At 44.1% G+C, this 17072-nt stretch overlaps 3 protein-coding genes across 3 annotated transcripts in view; all 3 read right to left on the reverse strand.

Annotated features, from left to right (window-relative positions):
* Positions 1-17072, reverse strand: part of LOC146560418 (uncharacterized) — a 358436-nt gene that overhangs the window by 170748 nt on the left and 170616 nt on the right. The gene's annotated exons all lie outside the window — the stretch shown is intronic.
* Positions 74-1015, reverse strand: LOC146560432 (olfactory receptor 11A1-like). Its single transcript, XM_085245224.1, has one exon. The coding sequence runs from the start codon at positions 1013-1015 to the stop codon at positions 74-76; it is 942 nt and encodes a 313-aa protein (XP_085101350.1).
* LOC146560433 (olfactory receptor 11A1-like) lies at positions 13488-14405 on the reverse strand. Its single transcript, XM_085245182.1, has 2 exons — positions 13754-14405; positions 13488-13651 (listed from the first exon to the last, which is right to left on the reverse strand). The coding sequence occupies exons 1-2, from the start codon at positions 14403-14405 to the stop codon at positions 13488-13490; spliced, it is 816 nt and encodes a 271-aa protein (XP_085101308.1).

The following is a 17072-nucleotide window of genomic DNA, read 5'->3' on the forward strand; positions in this document are numbered from 1 at the left end:
TCATGAAATCTGTTCATACATCAAGATTTGCTGCAGTTAGTTTTACTATTAGCACGGATATAATAACAGGGTGTTACATGTCAGCACAGAGTAGTTTTTTGCAGGTGAGAGAGATTTTGGACAGGGTCAGTCCATACATTAAAGGGTTGAATACAGGTTGACATGTTAGAAAGTATAATGATAAAAATATCCTCAGCATGCTGGGTACACTGTTCATGTTAAACCTGCTCTGCAGAATTTCAAAAAAGCAGCCGAAAGAGAAGTTGAGCAGAGAAGCGAGGTGAGGCGTGCAGGTGCTGACGGCTTTCTGTCGGGTCTGTTTGGATCCAGAAAAACAGATTTTAAGGATCCTCATGTAGGTGTAGAGAATCAGAGATACAGGGCATAGGATCGTGAGAGGAGTGGAAATGAGTCCATAGATGTTATTGACTGTGGTGTCAGAACAGGCCAGTTTAACAATGGAGTAGTTGTCACAGTACACTTTGTTAATGATGTTCCCACACAGCTGCAGAGGAGCACTCAGAGAAATCAAAATAGTGATTACAAGAAATGAGGAAAACCACGTTAGAACAATGAGCATGGATACCTTGCATGGACTCATATGTGTGTGATATTGAAGAGGAAAACATATTGCAAGATATCTGTCATAAGACATGACGGCTAAGTTAGCAAGCTCTGCAGTTCCATATGTGTGCACACAGAAGATCTGCAGGAAGCAGAGAGGAGCAGAAACAGTGTGAACATCAGAGAGGATCTGAACCAGGAGGGACGGAAACAGCCCTGTACTACCATACAGCTCATTCACAAACAGGCTGCACAGAAACATGTACATAGGTTCATGTAAGCTTCTGTTCACACAGATAACCACAATCAGCAGGACATTGGCAGTAATGATTAAAAAATATAAAGACATAACGATCACAAAAAATAAATATTTCAAATGCCCGCTGTCAAAATAGGCACTGAACACGAAGAATGAACTCTGAGATGAGTTTACCGTCATCCTCCTCTCCATTCAAAAAACAAAGGTAATACTGTTTGCAGGATCCATATTATTTATCATCACATCATATAACCACAGGTTTTCAAAACAGTGAAACTCCAACAAAGCAACAGACATGAAACAGTTGGGGAAGAATTTCACTGATGATAATCCATCATGGTAAATGTCCAGCGCTTACCATTCAACAGAGTGCTTAGGCAACGTGGGTTATGACATTGTACTCAGACCCCTGAATCACTCCCCACTGAGCTAAAGTTCTGCTTCTGCTTCTTCACAAACTCTGTTCTGAAAACACGCCCACTGTGGCACACTGACCTCATGACTGAAAGAATGCCCCAAGGGTCAGAAAAAAAATCCTTCATGAAAACACAGGTGGAAAAATTATCAGGTCGCCCAATCTTTTAAGCTATGAGTGCTCAATTCACCTCCTCAGAGACTTCATATGATCACAAGAAATCAATGTGTAAACTACAATTCAATAAATAATTAGATCAAACACATGTGAGACTAGGAAAAGTCAAACAATCAGCTGTACTCATTTATGAAGGAACAAAAATGAATTCACACAAGTCACTGAAGGTGTTTACATCACGACATTTGAATATTTATTGTATAGACTTTATTCGAAATGGCGCCATGAAAGGGAGCCGGAGATCGACAGACGGATTGGGGCTGCAGCTGCAGTAATGTGGACGCTGCACCGGTCCATCGTGGTGAAGAGGGAGCTGAGTGTAAAAGCGAAGCTCTCAATTTACCGGTCGATCTACGTCCCTACCCTCACCTATGGCCACGAGCTGTGGGTAGTGACCGAAAGAACGAGATCGCGGATACAAGCGGCAGAAATGAGCTTCCTCCGAAGGGTGGCTGGCCTCTCCCTTAGAGATAGGGTGAGAAGGTCGGCCATCCGGGAGGGGCTCAGAGTAGAGCCGCTGCTGCTCCACATCGAAAGGAGCCAGCTGAGGTGGTTGGGGCATCTGACAAGGATGCCCCCTGGGCGCCTCCTGGGTGAGGTGTTCCAGGCATGTCCCACCGGGAGGAGGCCCCGGGGCAGACCCAGGACACGCTGGAGAGATTATATCTCTCGGCTGGCCTGGGAATGCCTTGGTATTCCCCCGGATAAGCTGGAGGAGGTGGCTGGGGAGAGAGAGGTCTGGGCCTCTTTGCTTAGGCTGCTGTCCCCGCGACCTGGTCTCGGATAAAGCGGATGAAGATGGATGGCGCCGTGAAAGAAAACTTGCCTTTACATTTGGTCTCAACACGCCATTTAACTAGTCACCTGACCTCTCCGCTGATTCTGTTTCACTATAACTTCAGTGTTTTGAATGAAGTTGTGCAAAACACTCAGAAGACATTAGAGCATCTCAAAGGAATCATTTTTACCATTTGTGATATCAGGATCATCTTCAAGCATTGGATGGTGGTGGAAAAGCTAGGAGGCAGGTGCACAGAACTGAGCTTGTCCCTGCTACCTGGCACTGACGAGTGGGTGGAGCTAAAAAGTACGCAGTAGCTTTTTCAATTGGAGCTTTCATTTGCTTCTGCATGAAGAAGACTTTGGATTTACATTTGGTTAAGTAGGTTAAGAAGCAGTTGAAACCGAGCTACTCTGGAGACCTTACGTAAGCGTGGGTACAGCGTGGCTTCTGGGTCCTGTGTTGGCATCCGTTGGCTTTTCGGCTAACTGGCCCGGCCAGTGGGCCTGTTTCCGAGCAATGTGAGTGGAGCTGTGAGCTTTGCTGGTGGTTGATCTTGCTGAACTTCGTGGAGGTGGTGAGCAGCTGGAGTTACTTCATAAATGGATTTAGCAGAAAGGAGATGACTAGATGGATCAACGAAGCAGACTGGATTGTTGTGCGGCGAGAAAACTGCTCGAAAGTTTCCCTCGATGGTCTGCAGCATTCAGCACTCCCTGAAGCACCGCAATGACATTCATTGTGTTCGATATTCTTGGACTGCCTGAAAGGGATGCGATGAAGCAGAGCTGAGCAAAGCAAATGGAAGGGTGGATGACTGGATATGTAAAGCGCTTTGGGGTCCTTAGGGACTAGAAAAGCGCTATATAAATACAGGCCATTTACCATTTACCAAATAATGTTACTCTTGTGAGATAAGCTGTGTTAAAAACCTTCTCAAAAGGTGTACGTGGGAGAACGAACAGCTTCCTAGGGGGATCATATAGATAAGAACCGGAAGGCACTTGTTTGGAGGCATGGTCTCACTCCTGAAATTCAGATATTTTATCTCCAATTCTGGTTCTCTGGATTCTGATTTATATTCATTATATTATTCCTGCCTCTCTTCTGTTCCCGATTTGTGATTAACTTGATTGTGACTACCTTCATTATTCCTGGAATTCTTAGTCTTCTCTGTTTCTTTTGGATTGTGGGCTTTGCTTGCCTCTGTCTTTAGATTTATTTTTAGGACCTAAACAACCTTAACAAAGGCTCACCTTTAATCACGAACTTGATTAATGAAAACATTCTTTTTTTTTTTTTTTTTTTTTGCCTGTCCCGTTTGGCTCTTTTGCATCAGAATTGTTGTCTAAAGGCAAAGAAAGATGCCCAACGGATTTACTTTACCAAACTGACCATCCCAGCCTTGCCGTAATGGTCCATTTGATTCACCTTTTATTGTTTATTTTATTTTCACTTACTGAATACGGGACAGACTTGACTGGGGGAAAGAGAAACAGCTGAGAAGCGGGACGGGGGAGAAGGGCAAAAACCAAAAACCAACAGAATGAGCAGAAAAAGAAAAAAAAAGAAAGAAAATGCATCTATCAATCACCTGGATCACCTGCTGAGAAAGAAAAAAGAAAGCAAGCAGAAGAGAACAAGAGTAATAGAATAAACAACATCACGATGATATATGGGAATATGACAGTAAATACTAAATATTAAACATTATTGTGCAGCACATAAGATCAACAGAACACAGTGTGCTTTGAGGTAGGAGCCAAAAAGGGTGTAGTTTGTGGGTGTGATCACCCGTGTGTACACCTGTGAGCATGGACGCGCTTGTTTTTTTAAAAGGTTCCTTCATGTAATGATCTGCTAGAGGGTGTGGGGGGGCCACAGCCCCGTCCTCCAGGGTATGAAGCAGGTATGGAGGAGATCAAAACTCCAGACATCCAGAGGCCCCCAGAACACAAGAGACCAAGGAAGACCAACAGAGGGGCAGCCGCGCCACTGTCCCAGAAAGAGCTGAGGAGAGTCCCAGATGAGGGCTCACTCAGCAGCCGCGGAGCAGAAGCCAGGGGGAGTTGCAGTGACGCGCCCGTGAGCTCCGCCGGCAGCCAGCTGTGTCTGAGTGACCGAAGTTACCGTGTCTGAGTTACCCGCCAGGGAAAGGGGGCCCAGGCCCATCCAGACCGGGCCCAGTGCAGCAGCGCCTCCCGGCCCCACAGAGCCCGGGACAGTCCACCCGACCCCACCACAGAGAAAACTGCACCCACCCCACCATCCACTCATCTTCCAGACTACATAAGACAATAAACACCCAGGCTGAGATCTTCCTCCACCTCTCCTGTATCTCCCCCTCCTGCAGAGGGAGCCCCTGAGGAGAGGAAAGCTCCTGCAAGATGTGACAATCTTCCCCACCAGTTGAAGAGCCCCCCAGGTGGCTCGATGCACCGGCGGCATCCTGCTCCAGGGCTGGGCCCCCATGCACCCACCCGCCCACAACCCCAGCAACACACAAACCAGGACCCAAGGCCCCGAGGCCCGGCCAGGGCCCCAGCCCAGAGACGGAGCGCCCCCAGAACCTCACGCCCATCCCGGACCCACCCAGGGGCAGCCAGGCTACCAGGTCAGTAACCCACGTCCGTCAGCACAGACCCTCCCCTAGCCCCGCTGCACGCAGCCGCGAGGAAACAGTTACCTGAGAGCCAACAGAGCCCCCAACCGGACATGACCGCTACCCCGGGTTGAGCCCCGCAAGGAAGATGCCTCCGGGGAACCCCCCGACGCCCTAAGCCTGTCCCTACCCCCTCACCAATCACAACAGTGAAGGCGGGACCAAACTATGACCCCCCACCCCCCCACCCCCCCACCCCACCCCCACTAGGTGATGGAGCTGATCAAAGGAGCCCAGAGCAATTGATCTGATGTGGTGGCAGAGGCTGTATCAAGACTAATGTAATCTAATAGATAATTTCTATATTGGTTAGAATTAAGATTATTTTTATTTTTCCAGTTCATGAGGACTGTTTTCTTGGCTATGCATAGGGCAGTGAAAACCATATGGGCTATATTCTTTTCTGAAGTGACATTATCTAAGCTGCCCAACAAACACACTAAGGGGGAAGTTGGAATGTTACATTTCAGACACTTCGATAAGTCTTCACATATCTCGCGCCAAAACTTCTGAACTGGTGGACAGAACCAAAGAGCGTGGATGTAATTGTCCGGTGAATTGGTTTGGCAGTGTGAGCAGTTGTTGGTAGACGTAAAGCCCATCTTGAACATCCGATGACCTGTACAGTGCACTCTATGTAATATTTTGTATTGAATTAATTGAAGACTGGGATTTCTAATTAGATGAAAGGTTTTTAAGCAAATCTGAGACCAGAAGTTTAGGTCTAAGTTAACTGATAAATCCGCTTCCCATTTTGCAATAGGAAGTGATATTGATTCATCTGTTTTAGAAAGTGTTCTGTATATTTTGGATAGTAATTTGGGGGGTTTAAGAGTAAGAAATTGAACCACACTTGGTGGTGTTTGTAGTTCAACTTGACCCGGTTTAAATTTCTTTTTTACTATGGATTTAATTTGTTGATATTCTAAAAATCTTTTCTTGTTGATCCCATATTGTGTAACTAGTCCGTCAAATGAAATAAATTCTGTTCCTTCTAGTATATGTTCTAAATATTTGATTCCTTTACCACTCCAATCTGAAAAGTTTATCATATTATTGTTTTGTAATATGTCAGGGTTGTTCCAGATAGGTGTACGTTTGCATGGGATTAATGAAGACGCCGTCAATTTTAGAAACTCCCACCATGCTGTCAGAGAAGAGCTGATGTTGATGCTTTTAAAGCATTCATGTCGTTGGATGTTTGAGCTGATAAATGGTAGGTCTGAGATCTCTAGATTATTGCAGAGTGCTTGTTCTACATCTAGCCAAGGTTCATCTAAGAGGGTATGTTTTAGCCATCCTGAGATAAACTGAAGCCTGTTGGCTAAGAAGTAGTGCTGAAAGTTAGGCAGTTCTAGTCCTCCTTTATCCTTGGTCTTTTGTAGTGTTTTTAAGCTTATACGTGGGGGTTTATTTTTCCAAAGGAATTTGGACATACATGAATCTAGAGATCTGAACCAATCTTGTGGCGGTTTAGTTGGGATCATTGAGAATAAATAATTTATTTTTGGTAAGACCATCATTTTTATAGCGGCAACCCTTCCCATGAGTGATATGGGTAGACATTTCCATCTAGCCAGATCATCTTCTACCTTCTTTAAAAGTGGGATATGGTTTAATTTAGTTATATCTGCAAGCTTGGGAGAAACATTAATACCTAAATATTTTATATTTCCCGATTGCAGTGGTGTAGAAGAGGAATTATGGAGGGAGCAATTAATCGGTAGGACTGTAGATTTTGACCAGTTAATTGAGTAATCTGATATTCTTGCAAAAGAGTTTATCAATTCAATCACCCCAGAGATATTGGTTTGTGAATTTTGGAGAAAGAGTAACACATCATCCGCATAAAGGCTGATTTTATGTTCCACGTTCTTGCATTTTATGCCCTTAATTACTGAATTCTGTCTAATTGCTGCTGCTAGTGGTTCAATAAAAATTGCAAACAGTGAAGGGGAGAGTGGGCATCCCTGCCTGGTGCCCCTCAAGAGACAGAAGCTGGAGGATGTCTGGTCATTTGTTCTAACACAAGCTGTTGGGGGATTATACACTGAACAAAAATATAAACGCAACACTTTTGTTTTTGCCCCCATTCCCCATGGGATGGACGTAGAGACCTAAAATTCATTCCAGATACACAATATAACCATCCCTCCCAAACAGTGGTCACAAATCAGTCCAAATGTGTGGTAGTGGGCACATCTGCTATATTGAGATAATCCATCCCACCTCACAGGTGTGCCACATCAGGATGCTGATCTGACATCATGAGTAGTGCACAGGTGTACCTCAGACTGCCCACAACAAAAGGCCACCCTGGAATGTGCAGTTTTGTCTCACAGCAAAATGCCACAGATGCCACAAGCAATGAGGGAGCGTGCAATTGGCATGCTGACAGCAGGAATGTCAACCAGATCTGTCGCCCGTGCATTGAATGTTCATTTCTCAACCATAAGCCGTCTCCACAGGCGTTTCAGAGAATATGGCAGCACATCCAACCGGCCTCACAACCGCAGACCTCGTGTAACCACACCAGCCCAGGACCTCCACATCCAGCAGGTTCACCTCCAAGATCGTCTGAGACCAGCCACCCAGACAGCTGCTGGAACAATTGGTTTGCACAACCAAACAATTTCTGCACAAACTGTCAGAAACCGTCTGAGGGACGCTCAACTGCATGCCCGTCGTCCTCATCGGGGTCTTGACCTGACTCCAGCTCGTCGCCGTAACAGACTTCTGTGGGCAAATGCTCACATTCGATGGCGTCTGGCACGTTGGAGAGGTGTGCGCTTCACGGATGAATCATGGTTCACATTGTTCAGGGCAGATGGCAGCTGAGAATGTCCCAGTTCTTGCATGGCCAGCATACTCACCGGACATGTCACCCATTGAGCATGTTCGGGATGTGCTTGACCGGCGTATACGACAGCGTGTACCAGTTCCCACGAATATCCAACAACCTCGCACAGCCATTGAAGTGGAGTGGACCAACATTCCACAGGCCACAATTGACAATCTGATAGACTCCATGCGACGATGTGTTGCACTGCATGAGGCAAATGGTGGTCACACCAGATACTGACCGGTTCTGGGTCCCCAGACCCCCAATAGCGCAAAAAACTGCACATTCCAGGGTGGCCTTTTGTTGTGGGCAGTCTGAGGTACACCTGTGCACTACTCATGATGTCAGATCAGCATCCTGATGTGGCACACCTGTGAGGTGGGATGGATTATCTCAATATAGCAGATGTGCCCACTACCACACATTTGGACTGATTTGTGACCACTGTTTGGGAGGGATGGTTATATTGTGTATCTGGAATGAATTTTAGGTCTCTACGTCCATCCCATGGGGAATGGGAGCAAAAACAAAAGTGTTGCGTTTATATTTTTGTTCAGTGTATAATATTTTTAACCAGTTTATGAAAGAGGATCCAAAACCGAATTTGTGTAAAGTTGCAAATAGAAATTTCCAGTTAACTCTGTCAGGATTTTCCATACAGGCGCTGTGGAGAGCATCTTCACACAGAACATGACATCGTGGTTTGGGAACAGCTGTGTGAAGGACCAAAAAGCTCTCCAGAGAGTGATCCGTACAGCCGAACGCTGCTGCAGGATTGCTCTCCCCCCGCTTCAGGACACCTACACCAGGAGATGCCGGACTAGAGCAGCGCAGATACTGAAGGACCCGTCCCATCCTGGCAACAAACTGTTCCAACTTCTGCAATCTGGTAGAAGGTTCCGCATCTTCCGGGCAAGGACAGAGAGACTCAAGAGGAGCTTCTATCCCCAAGCCATCCGTGCCCTAAACACACACACCCGCCCTCTCACATCATCTATAAGTGATTGAGACAGGACTCTTCCAGACACTAAACCAAGGCACAATGTACATTTCAAATTCCTTTAATTTTAAATATGTTTATATTGTCTATCCTGTAAAATAGTCAGATTGTCTATTCTTATTTAATTCACTTAATGTACAGACTTCACCTGCTTGCTGCATACATGCTACTACTGCACATTCACCTAATGTATATATTATATATTGTTCTTCATGTTCTTCCTCTCTCCCGCCCCCTTTTTACACAAGTCGAGGAGTGTGTCAGGTTACATTTCACTGTGTGTTATACCTGTATAACTACGCATGTGACGAATAAAGAACCTTGAACCTTTCTGAAAACGCTGTAACTAAGTTTAAGAATATAATCCACTCACTGTTATCATCTTCAATGCCCTGTACCAACACAGAGCAGAGCAGCTATCTGAACGCTACCCCAACAGAGGTCGATTATCTTGTTAATAATTTCACCTCCTCACTACGTACGACTCTGGATACTGTAGCTCCTGTGAAAACTAAGGTCTCTAATCAGAAGTACCTGACTCCGTGGTATAATTCTCAAACACGTACCCTAAAGCAGATGACTCGTAATCTGGAGAGGAAATGGCGTGTCACAAATCTAGAGGATCATCATTTAGCCTGGAGAAATAGTTTGCTGCTTTATAAGAAAGCCCTCCGCAAAGCCAGAACATCGTACTATTCATCACTGATTGAAGAAAATAAGAACAACCCCAGGTTTCTCTTCAGCTCTGTAGCCAGGCTGACAAACAGTCAGAGCTCTGTTGAGCCAACAATCCCTTTAACATTAACTAGTAATGACTTCATGAACTTCTTCACAAATAAAATTTTTATCATTAGAGAAAAAATTACCAGTAATCATCCCACAGATGTAATATTATCTACAGCTACTCTTAGTACCATTGATGTTAAGTTAGACTCTTTTTCTCCAATTGATCTTTCTGAGTTAGCTTCAATAATTACTTCCTCCAAACCATCAACGTGTCTTTTAGACCCCATTCCTACAAAACTGCTCAAAGAAGTCCTGCCATTAATTAATGCTTTGATCTTAAATATGATCAACTATCTCTAATGATCGGCTATGTACCACAGGCCTTCACGCTGGCTGTAGTTAAACCTTTACTCAAAAAGCATCTCTAGACCCAGCAGTCTTAGCTAATTATACGCCAACCTCCAACCTTCCTTTCATATCAAACATCCTTGAAAGAGTAGTTGTCAAACAGCTAACAGATCATCTGCAGAGGAATGGTTTATTTGAAGAGTTTCAGTCAGGTTTCAGAGCTCAGCACAGCACAGAAACAGCTTTGCACTGCAGTGGTTTGTATCATATCTATCTAATAGACTCCAGTTTGTGCATGTAAATGGAGAGTCCTCTTCACACACTGAGGTTAATTATGGAGTTCCACAGGGTTCAGTGCTAGGACCAATTCTGTTTACATTATACATGCTTTCCCTAGAGGACGCGGGACAGACCTGGCACACCCAAACATACAGTGAGGGTGTACTGGGAACATCTAGCAAAGGCCCCAGTCCGCGAGATCTTCAACGCACACCTCCAGCAGAGCTTCAACAGCATTCCGAGGGAGACTGGGGACATTGAGTCCGAATGGACCATGTTCAGCACCTCCATTGCCGAAGCTGCTGCACAGAGCTGCAGCCACAAGGTAGTTGGTGCCTGTCGTGGTGGTAATCCCGAAACCAAATGGTGGACACCAGAGGTGAGGAGAGCCACCAAGCTGAAGAAGGAGTCCTGCCGGGCTTGGTTAGCCTGTGGGACTCTGGAGGCAGCTGATAGGTACCGACAGGCCAAGCAAAATGCGGTGCGGGCTGTGGCGAAAGCAAAAACTCAGTTGTGGGAGGACTTCAGAGAGGCCATGGAAAAAGACTTTCAGACTGTCTTGAAGAGATTCTGGCAGACCGTCAGGCGACTCAGGAGGGGAAAGAGGTGCTCTACCTGCACTGTGTATAGTGTGGGTGGAGTGCTGCTGACTTGGACTGAGAAAATTGTCAGGCGGTGGAAGGAATACTTCAAGGACCTCCTCAATCCCACTGGCACGTTTTCCATGGCAGAAGCAGAGTCTGGGGATGAGGGGATGACCAGCCAATCTCTGGGGGCGAGGCCACTGAGGCAGTTAAACAACTCTTTGGTGGCAGAGCCCCTGGGGTGGATGAGGTCTGACCCGAGTTCCTAAAGGCTCTGGACGTTGTAGGGCTGTCTTGGTTGACATGTCTCTGCAATGTTGCGTGGAGATCAGGGACATTACCCCTGGACCTGTTCCCATCTTTAAAAAAAGGGGACCGGAGGGTGTGTTCCAACTACAGGGGAATCACACTCCTCAGTCTATGCCAGGGTGCTGAAGAGGAGAGTTTCTTTAGTCGAACCTCGGATACAGGAGGAACAATGCGGTTTTCGTCCTGGTCATGGAACACTGGACCAGCTCTTTATCCTCTCAAAGATACTCCAGGGTGCATTGGAGTTTGCCCAAACAGAACAACATGTGTTTTTTGGACTTGGAGAAGGCATTCGACCGTGTCCCTCGGGGGGTCCTGTGGGTGGTGCTCCAGGAGTATGGGGTGTCTGCCCATTGCTATAGGCCATTCAGTCCTTATACAACCGTTGCAAGAGCTTGGTCCGCATAGCCGGCAATTATTCAGACTCGTTCCTGGTGTTGATGGGGTCTGCCAGGGCTGCCCTTTGTCACCGATTCTGTTCATAATTTTTATGGACAGAATTTCTAGGCGCAGCTAAGATGTGGAGGGCTTTCTCAGGATCTCATCTCTGCTTTTCACAGATGATGTGGTTCTGTTGGCTTCATCAGGTGATGGCCTGCAGCTCGTCTTGGGACGGTTCACAGCCGAGTGTGAAATGGTGGGAATGAGAATCAGCATCTCCAAATCTGAGGCCATGGTCCTCAGCCGGAAAAAGGGTGGAGTGCCCACTCCGGGTCAGGGACGAGACCCTGCCCCGGAGTGGAGGAGTTTAAGTATCTTGGGGTCTTGTTCACGAGTGAAGGGAGAAGGGAGCGGGAGATCGACAGACAGATTGGGGCTGCAGCTGCAGTGATGCAGATGCTGTACTGGTCTGCTGTGGTGAAGAGGGAGCTGAGTGTGTCTGAGTGGAGATCTGGGCTTCTCTGCTTGGGCTGCTGCCCCCACGACCCGGCCCCGGATAAGCGGAAGAAAATGAATGGATGGATGGATGCGTCCCTTAGGCAGTATCATCAGAAGCCATAATATACATTTTCACTGCTATGCAGATGAACCCAGCCAGAGTGCTTGCTCATAGGGGGTCATATGAATTTTGGGTTTTTCTCTGTATGTATTATTGTACAATATTGGTGATCGTGGCTTAAGAGTTGGCAGTTTGTCTTGTAATCGGAAGGTTGCTGGTTTGAATCCTGGTTCTGCAAGTCGCGGTCAATGTGTCCTTGGGCAAGACACTTCACCCGTTGCCTACTGGTGGTGGTCAGAGGGCCCGGTGGCGCCAGTGTCCAGCAGCCTCGCCTCTGTCAGTGCGCCCCAGGATGGCTGTGGCTACAATGTAGCTGCCATCACCAGTGTGTGAATGTGTGTGTGACTGGATGTAGTGTAAAGCGCTATACAAATACAGGCCATTTACCTTTTACCAATATAAAGGACCTTGAGGCGGCGGTGTTTGGGATTTGGCGCTGTATTAATAAAATTGAATTGAATTGAATGAACTAACCTCAGCTAACGCCAGCTAACATTGTTAGCTCGGTGCTGAATATCCTTCATTAATAGTAATAAAGATGACACAGCAATAGTACATTGAAGATAATGAAGTTTCCCATTTTTATTATGAATTGTTGTCGGATTTTCCAAGTAAGAAATGCATTCCTGCCCGTGCACTGCTGGCTCTGGGTCCATTGTGTAACTGACGCCACCAACATTAACAGGACGCTGACATTAGAGCCTCTTATTGCATGTTTTGTTTGGGTGTCCAGCAATCAGAATCAGAGAAACTTTATTAATCCCAGATGGAAATTGAGTTCAAAAATCTTTTTCTAAAAACGAGCCATGGGTCGTACTCAAACCCCGAACAGCCGCTGCCAGTCATGTGATTTATGACTACAAGCTCATCCAACTGAGCTACACCTGCACCTGACAGTGTTTAATCACCAAAATTGGAGAAGGCACAGAGAGGGGATAGCCTAACAAATGAAACCAGAAATGACCACTTCAACAAAGTCCCAGCTCGTGGGAAGGACAAAAAAGGAAGCCACGTGTGATATTTTAGCAAAGTGTTTAATTAAGATAACCACAGCAAAGTAATCTTTTTCAAACAGTGTTTATTTCTGTTGTTCTGATTTATCTATTTTTGTTTTACCATAATTCAGTGACAGCAACTACAACAGAAAGGATTTCTCTCTGGCTTACGTTTTTACCTAATGCTTGTCTTTTTGTGAGGTTTATATCAGTTCACTTCATAAAAACAACTCTTTAACATCAAGATAAAAAAAACTTTATTAACATGAAACTGATATGACAGTGGCGTGGTTATGTATTATACTGAACATCTTACACATATATGAAAAATCACAGCTAGACGGATGGCTTATATTTTAGAGGAAGGAGACTTGATCATATTGTTTTTAGATGCTGGGCATTTGTATACATGATCAGAAGTACAGAGTGATTCAAAACACACTGGATGCACTTGTCGTGTGAAGTCTGCTCAGAAGTTTTTCCAAACATCCAAAAGAAAAGTTTAGGACTTCAAACTTGAATTTAAACATCCTACATGTGTAAGAATCACAGCGACATTTTATAGCACAGCACATGTCTTATTTTAGACATTTGTGTCCCATACATGATCGGATTTAAAAGCGGTTGAATGATGAGGAAATACAGAGACAGAAAGATTCGCAGAGCACTGGGTACACTGGTCGTATCAAACCTGCTCTGGAGTATTTCAAATAAACACCCAAAAGAAAAGTTTAGGAGGGAGGCCAGGTGAGGCGCACAGGTACTGACGGCTTTACGTCTCATCTGTCTGGACCCAGAAAAACACACTTTGAGTATTTTCATGTAGGAGTAGAAGATTGGAAGCAGAGGAACTAAAACAGTGATGACAATACCAAAAAGCCCAAAAAGATTATTCAGGTTGGTGTCTGAACATGCCAACTTTACAACTAGGTAGTTATGGCAATACAGCCCATTTATGATTTTCCCACACCACGTCAGACGGAGGGTTAAACACAACGTGATCGTGAATTTCACAAAAGAGTACAACCATATGACAACAATGAAGATAACTACTTTGTTATCCGTCATATGTGATTTGTAGTGCAGGGGATAACAGACAGCGAGATATCGGTCATAAGACATGACGGCTAAATTACAAAACTCTACGTGTCCATACGTGTAGAGACAGAAGATCTGCAGGAAGCAGAGAGGAGCAGAAACAGTGTGAACATCAGAGAGGATCTGAAGCAGGAGGAATGGAAACAGCCCTGTACTACCATACAGCTCATTCACAAACAGGCTGCACAGAAACATGTACATAGGTTCATGTAAGCTTCTGTTCACACAGATAACCACAATCAGAGACGTGTTCACAAAAACTATACTAAAGTATAACAGCGCAATTAACACAAAGAACAAGTATTTCAAACTTCCTACATTTATATATGTGCTGAGGATAAAGTAAGGCACAGTTGAGTTCACCATTGTTCTTGCTTTAAGTGAAAAAGCAAATGTTTGAAAACTAGAAACAGGTTTGCTTCTCATGTCTCATCACACACTCATTCTTCTGACAAATGCTGCTTTGCTGGGTTTAAAATGTTCAGGTTAAAGTGAAACACTCACGAGCAGAAATAGTCCAACATTTACTCTCATTTCTGCCTCCAGTACTCTGAACTTGTTTCTGCAGCCGATTTCTGCACTGAGGCTTCAGCAACATCTGCTGCTTTATATTTCCCATAATAGTTCCCATAAGAGCATCATTAACGCATGTCAGGCCAAGCCATCAGTACAGCACACACTTTACTGTAATAGATGTCTGTTACTATTCTGATATTAAAATATGATGTGAAGGTAAACTAGAAAACTGCGATAATCCTGTGTGGAGTTTTAAAAATACAGTGTTTGAAACAAAAGATGAATTTTGATATTTAAATGATAAAATAAAAGGACAGTGTGTGCCTATTTGTTTCTACATTAAAATTTTCTGTCAGAAAAAAAACACACATACAAATATAGGATTTCTTCAAGGATTAAAAAAAGCATCGTTATTAAAAGTATTACCGTACAGTGTAAGAAGTGCAAACCATTAGAGAAAAAAGCTACTCTTAGTACCATCGATGTTCATTTAGACTCTTTTTCTCCAATTGATCTTTCTGAGTTAACTTCAATAATTACTTCCTCCAAACCATCAACGTGTCTTTTAGACCCCATTCCTACAAAACTGCTCAAAGAAGTCCTGCCATTAATTAATTCTTCGATCTTAAATATGATCAACCTATCTCTAATAATCAGCTATGTACCACAGGCCTTCAAGCTGGCTGTAGTTAAACCTTTACTCAAAAAGCATCTCTAGACCCAGCAGTCTTAGCTAATTATAGGCCAATCTCCAACCTTCCTTTCATATCAAACATCCTTGAAAGAGTAGTTGTCAAACAGCTAACAGATCATCTGCAGAGGCTTATTTGAAGAGTTTCAGTCAGGTTTCAGAGCTCATCACAGCACAGAAACAGCTTTAGTGAAGGTTACAAATGATCTTCTTATGGCCTCTGACAGTGGACTCATCTCTGTGCTTGTCCTGCTAGACCTCAGTGCAGCGTTCGATACTGTCGACCATAATATCCTATTAGAGCGATTAGAACATGCTGTAGGTATTACAGGTACTGCACTGCAGTGGTTTGTGTCATATCTATCTAATAGACTCCAGTTTGTGCATGTAAATGGAGAGTCCTCTTCACACACTGAGGTTAATTATGGAGTTCCACAGGGTTCAGTGCTAGGACCAATTCTGTTTACATTATACATGCTTCCCTTAGGCAGCATCATTAGAAGACATAGCATACATTTACACTGCTATGCAGATGACACCCAGCTCTATCTGTCCATGAAGCCAGATAACACACACCAATGAGTTAAACTGCAGGAATGTCTTAAAGACATAAAGACACAAAATCATGCGATGTGTACATGTATGTATGTGTGTATGTAGGTAGGTAGATAGATAGATAGATGACTTCAGTGCCAGAACAAGCTACCTGTACAGTAGGGTAGTTATCACAGTACAAACTGTTTATGATGCTCCCACAGAGTCAGATGGAGGCTTAAACATATAGTAATAGTAGATGAGTACAACCATATCATAACAATAAAGACAATCACCTTTTGAAATGTTATGTGGGATATAAATGTTTATTGCAGGAATATTATTTTTCAGTACCCAGATTTTTGTCTATAATTTGTTGGTGTTTGAGCAGATCTGAGCATAATCTGTTTCATAAGTTGAACTACAAGGTTGATACTTCTGTTGTCGCTACCACAATACATAATCTAAGTAAACTGATCCTGCAATGAGTGATCTAAAGTATGTTTCCCTGAATGTTAAAGGGATAAACAATGTTATTAAACATAAGAAGATTTTGACCTGGTTTAAGAAGGAGAAAACTAACATTGCTCTCCTGCAAGAAACTCACCTCTCAGATGTGGAACACCTAAAACTAAAGAGAGAATGGGTGGGGCAGGTGTGCTTTTCTTCTTTTTCATCAAGTAAGAGAGGGGTTGCAATTTTAATTCATAAAAATACCCCATTTGTTCTTACAAAGTGTATTAAAGTTGATCAGGGTAGATTTGTCATAAGATAAGATAAGATAAGATAACCTTTATTAGTCCCACACGTGGGAAATTTGTTTTGTCACAGCAGGAAGTGGACAGTGCAAAAGTTATGAGGCAAAAATTAGAATACAATAAGAATAAATACAGTACACAACTGTACAGAATAGAATAAAATAATATACTATATACAGTAGAATAAAATAGAATAAAAATATACAATAAGATAAAAATAGAATACGAATACTATATACAACTGAGTAAAAATACAACGATGCCAGAAAAGATTATTGCACTTAGTGTTATTGCACATGTGTGGATGTGTGTGTTTGTTCAGTTAAAGTCTTTATTATGGAGTCTGACAGCAGTGGGGAGGAAAGACCTGCGAAATCTCTCCGTCCCACACCGTGGGTGCCGCAGTCTCCCACTGAAGGAGCTGCTCAGTGCTGTCACAGTCTGCTGCATGAGGTGGGAGACGTTGTCCAACAGGGATGACAGCTTAGCCGCCGTTCTCCTGTCACTCACCACCTCCACTGGGTCCAGAGGGCA

Source organism: Mchenga conophoros, linkage group LG14, assembly GCF_057382185.1.
Source record: "Mchenga conophoros isolate Kocher_MC1m ecotype Shallow Benthic linkage group LG14, M_conophoros_male_GT1.1, whole genome shotgun sequence".
Classification (NCBI taxonomy): Eukaryota; Metazoa; Chordata; class Actinopteri; order Cichliformes; family Cichlidae; genus Mchenga; species Mchenga conophoros.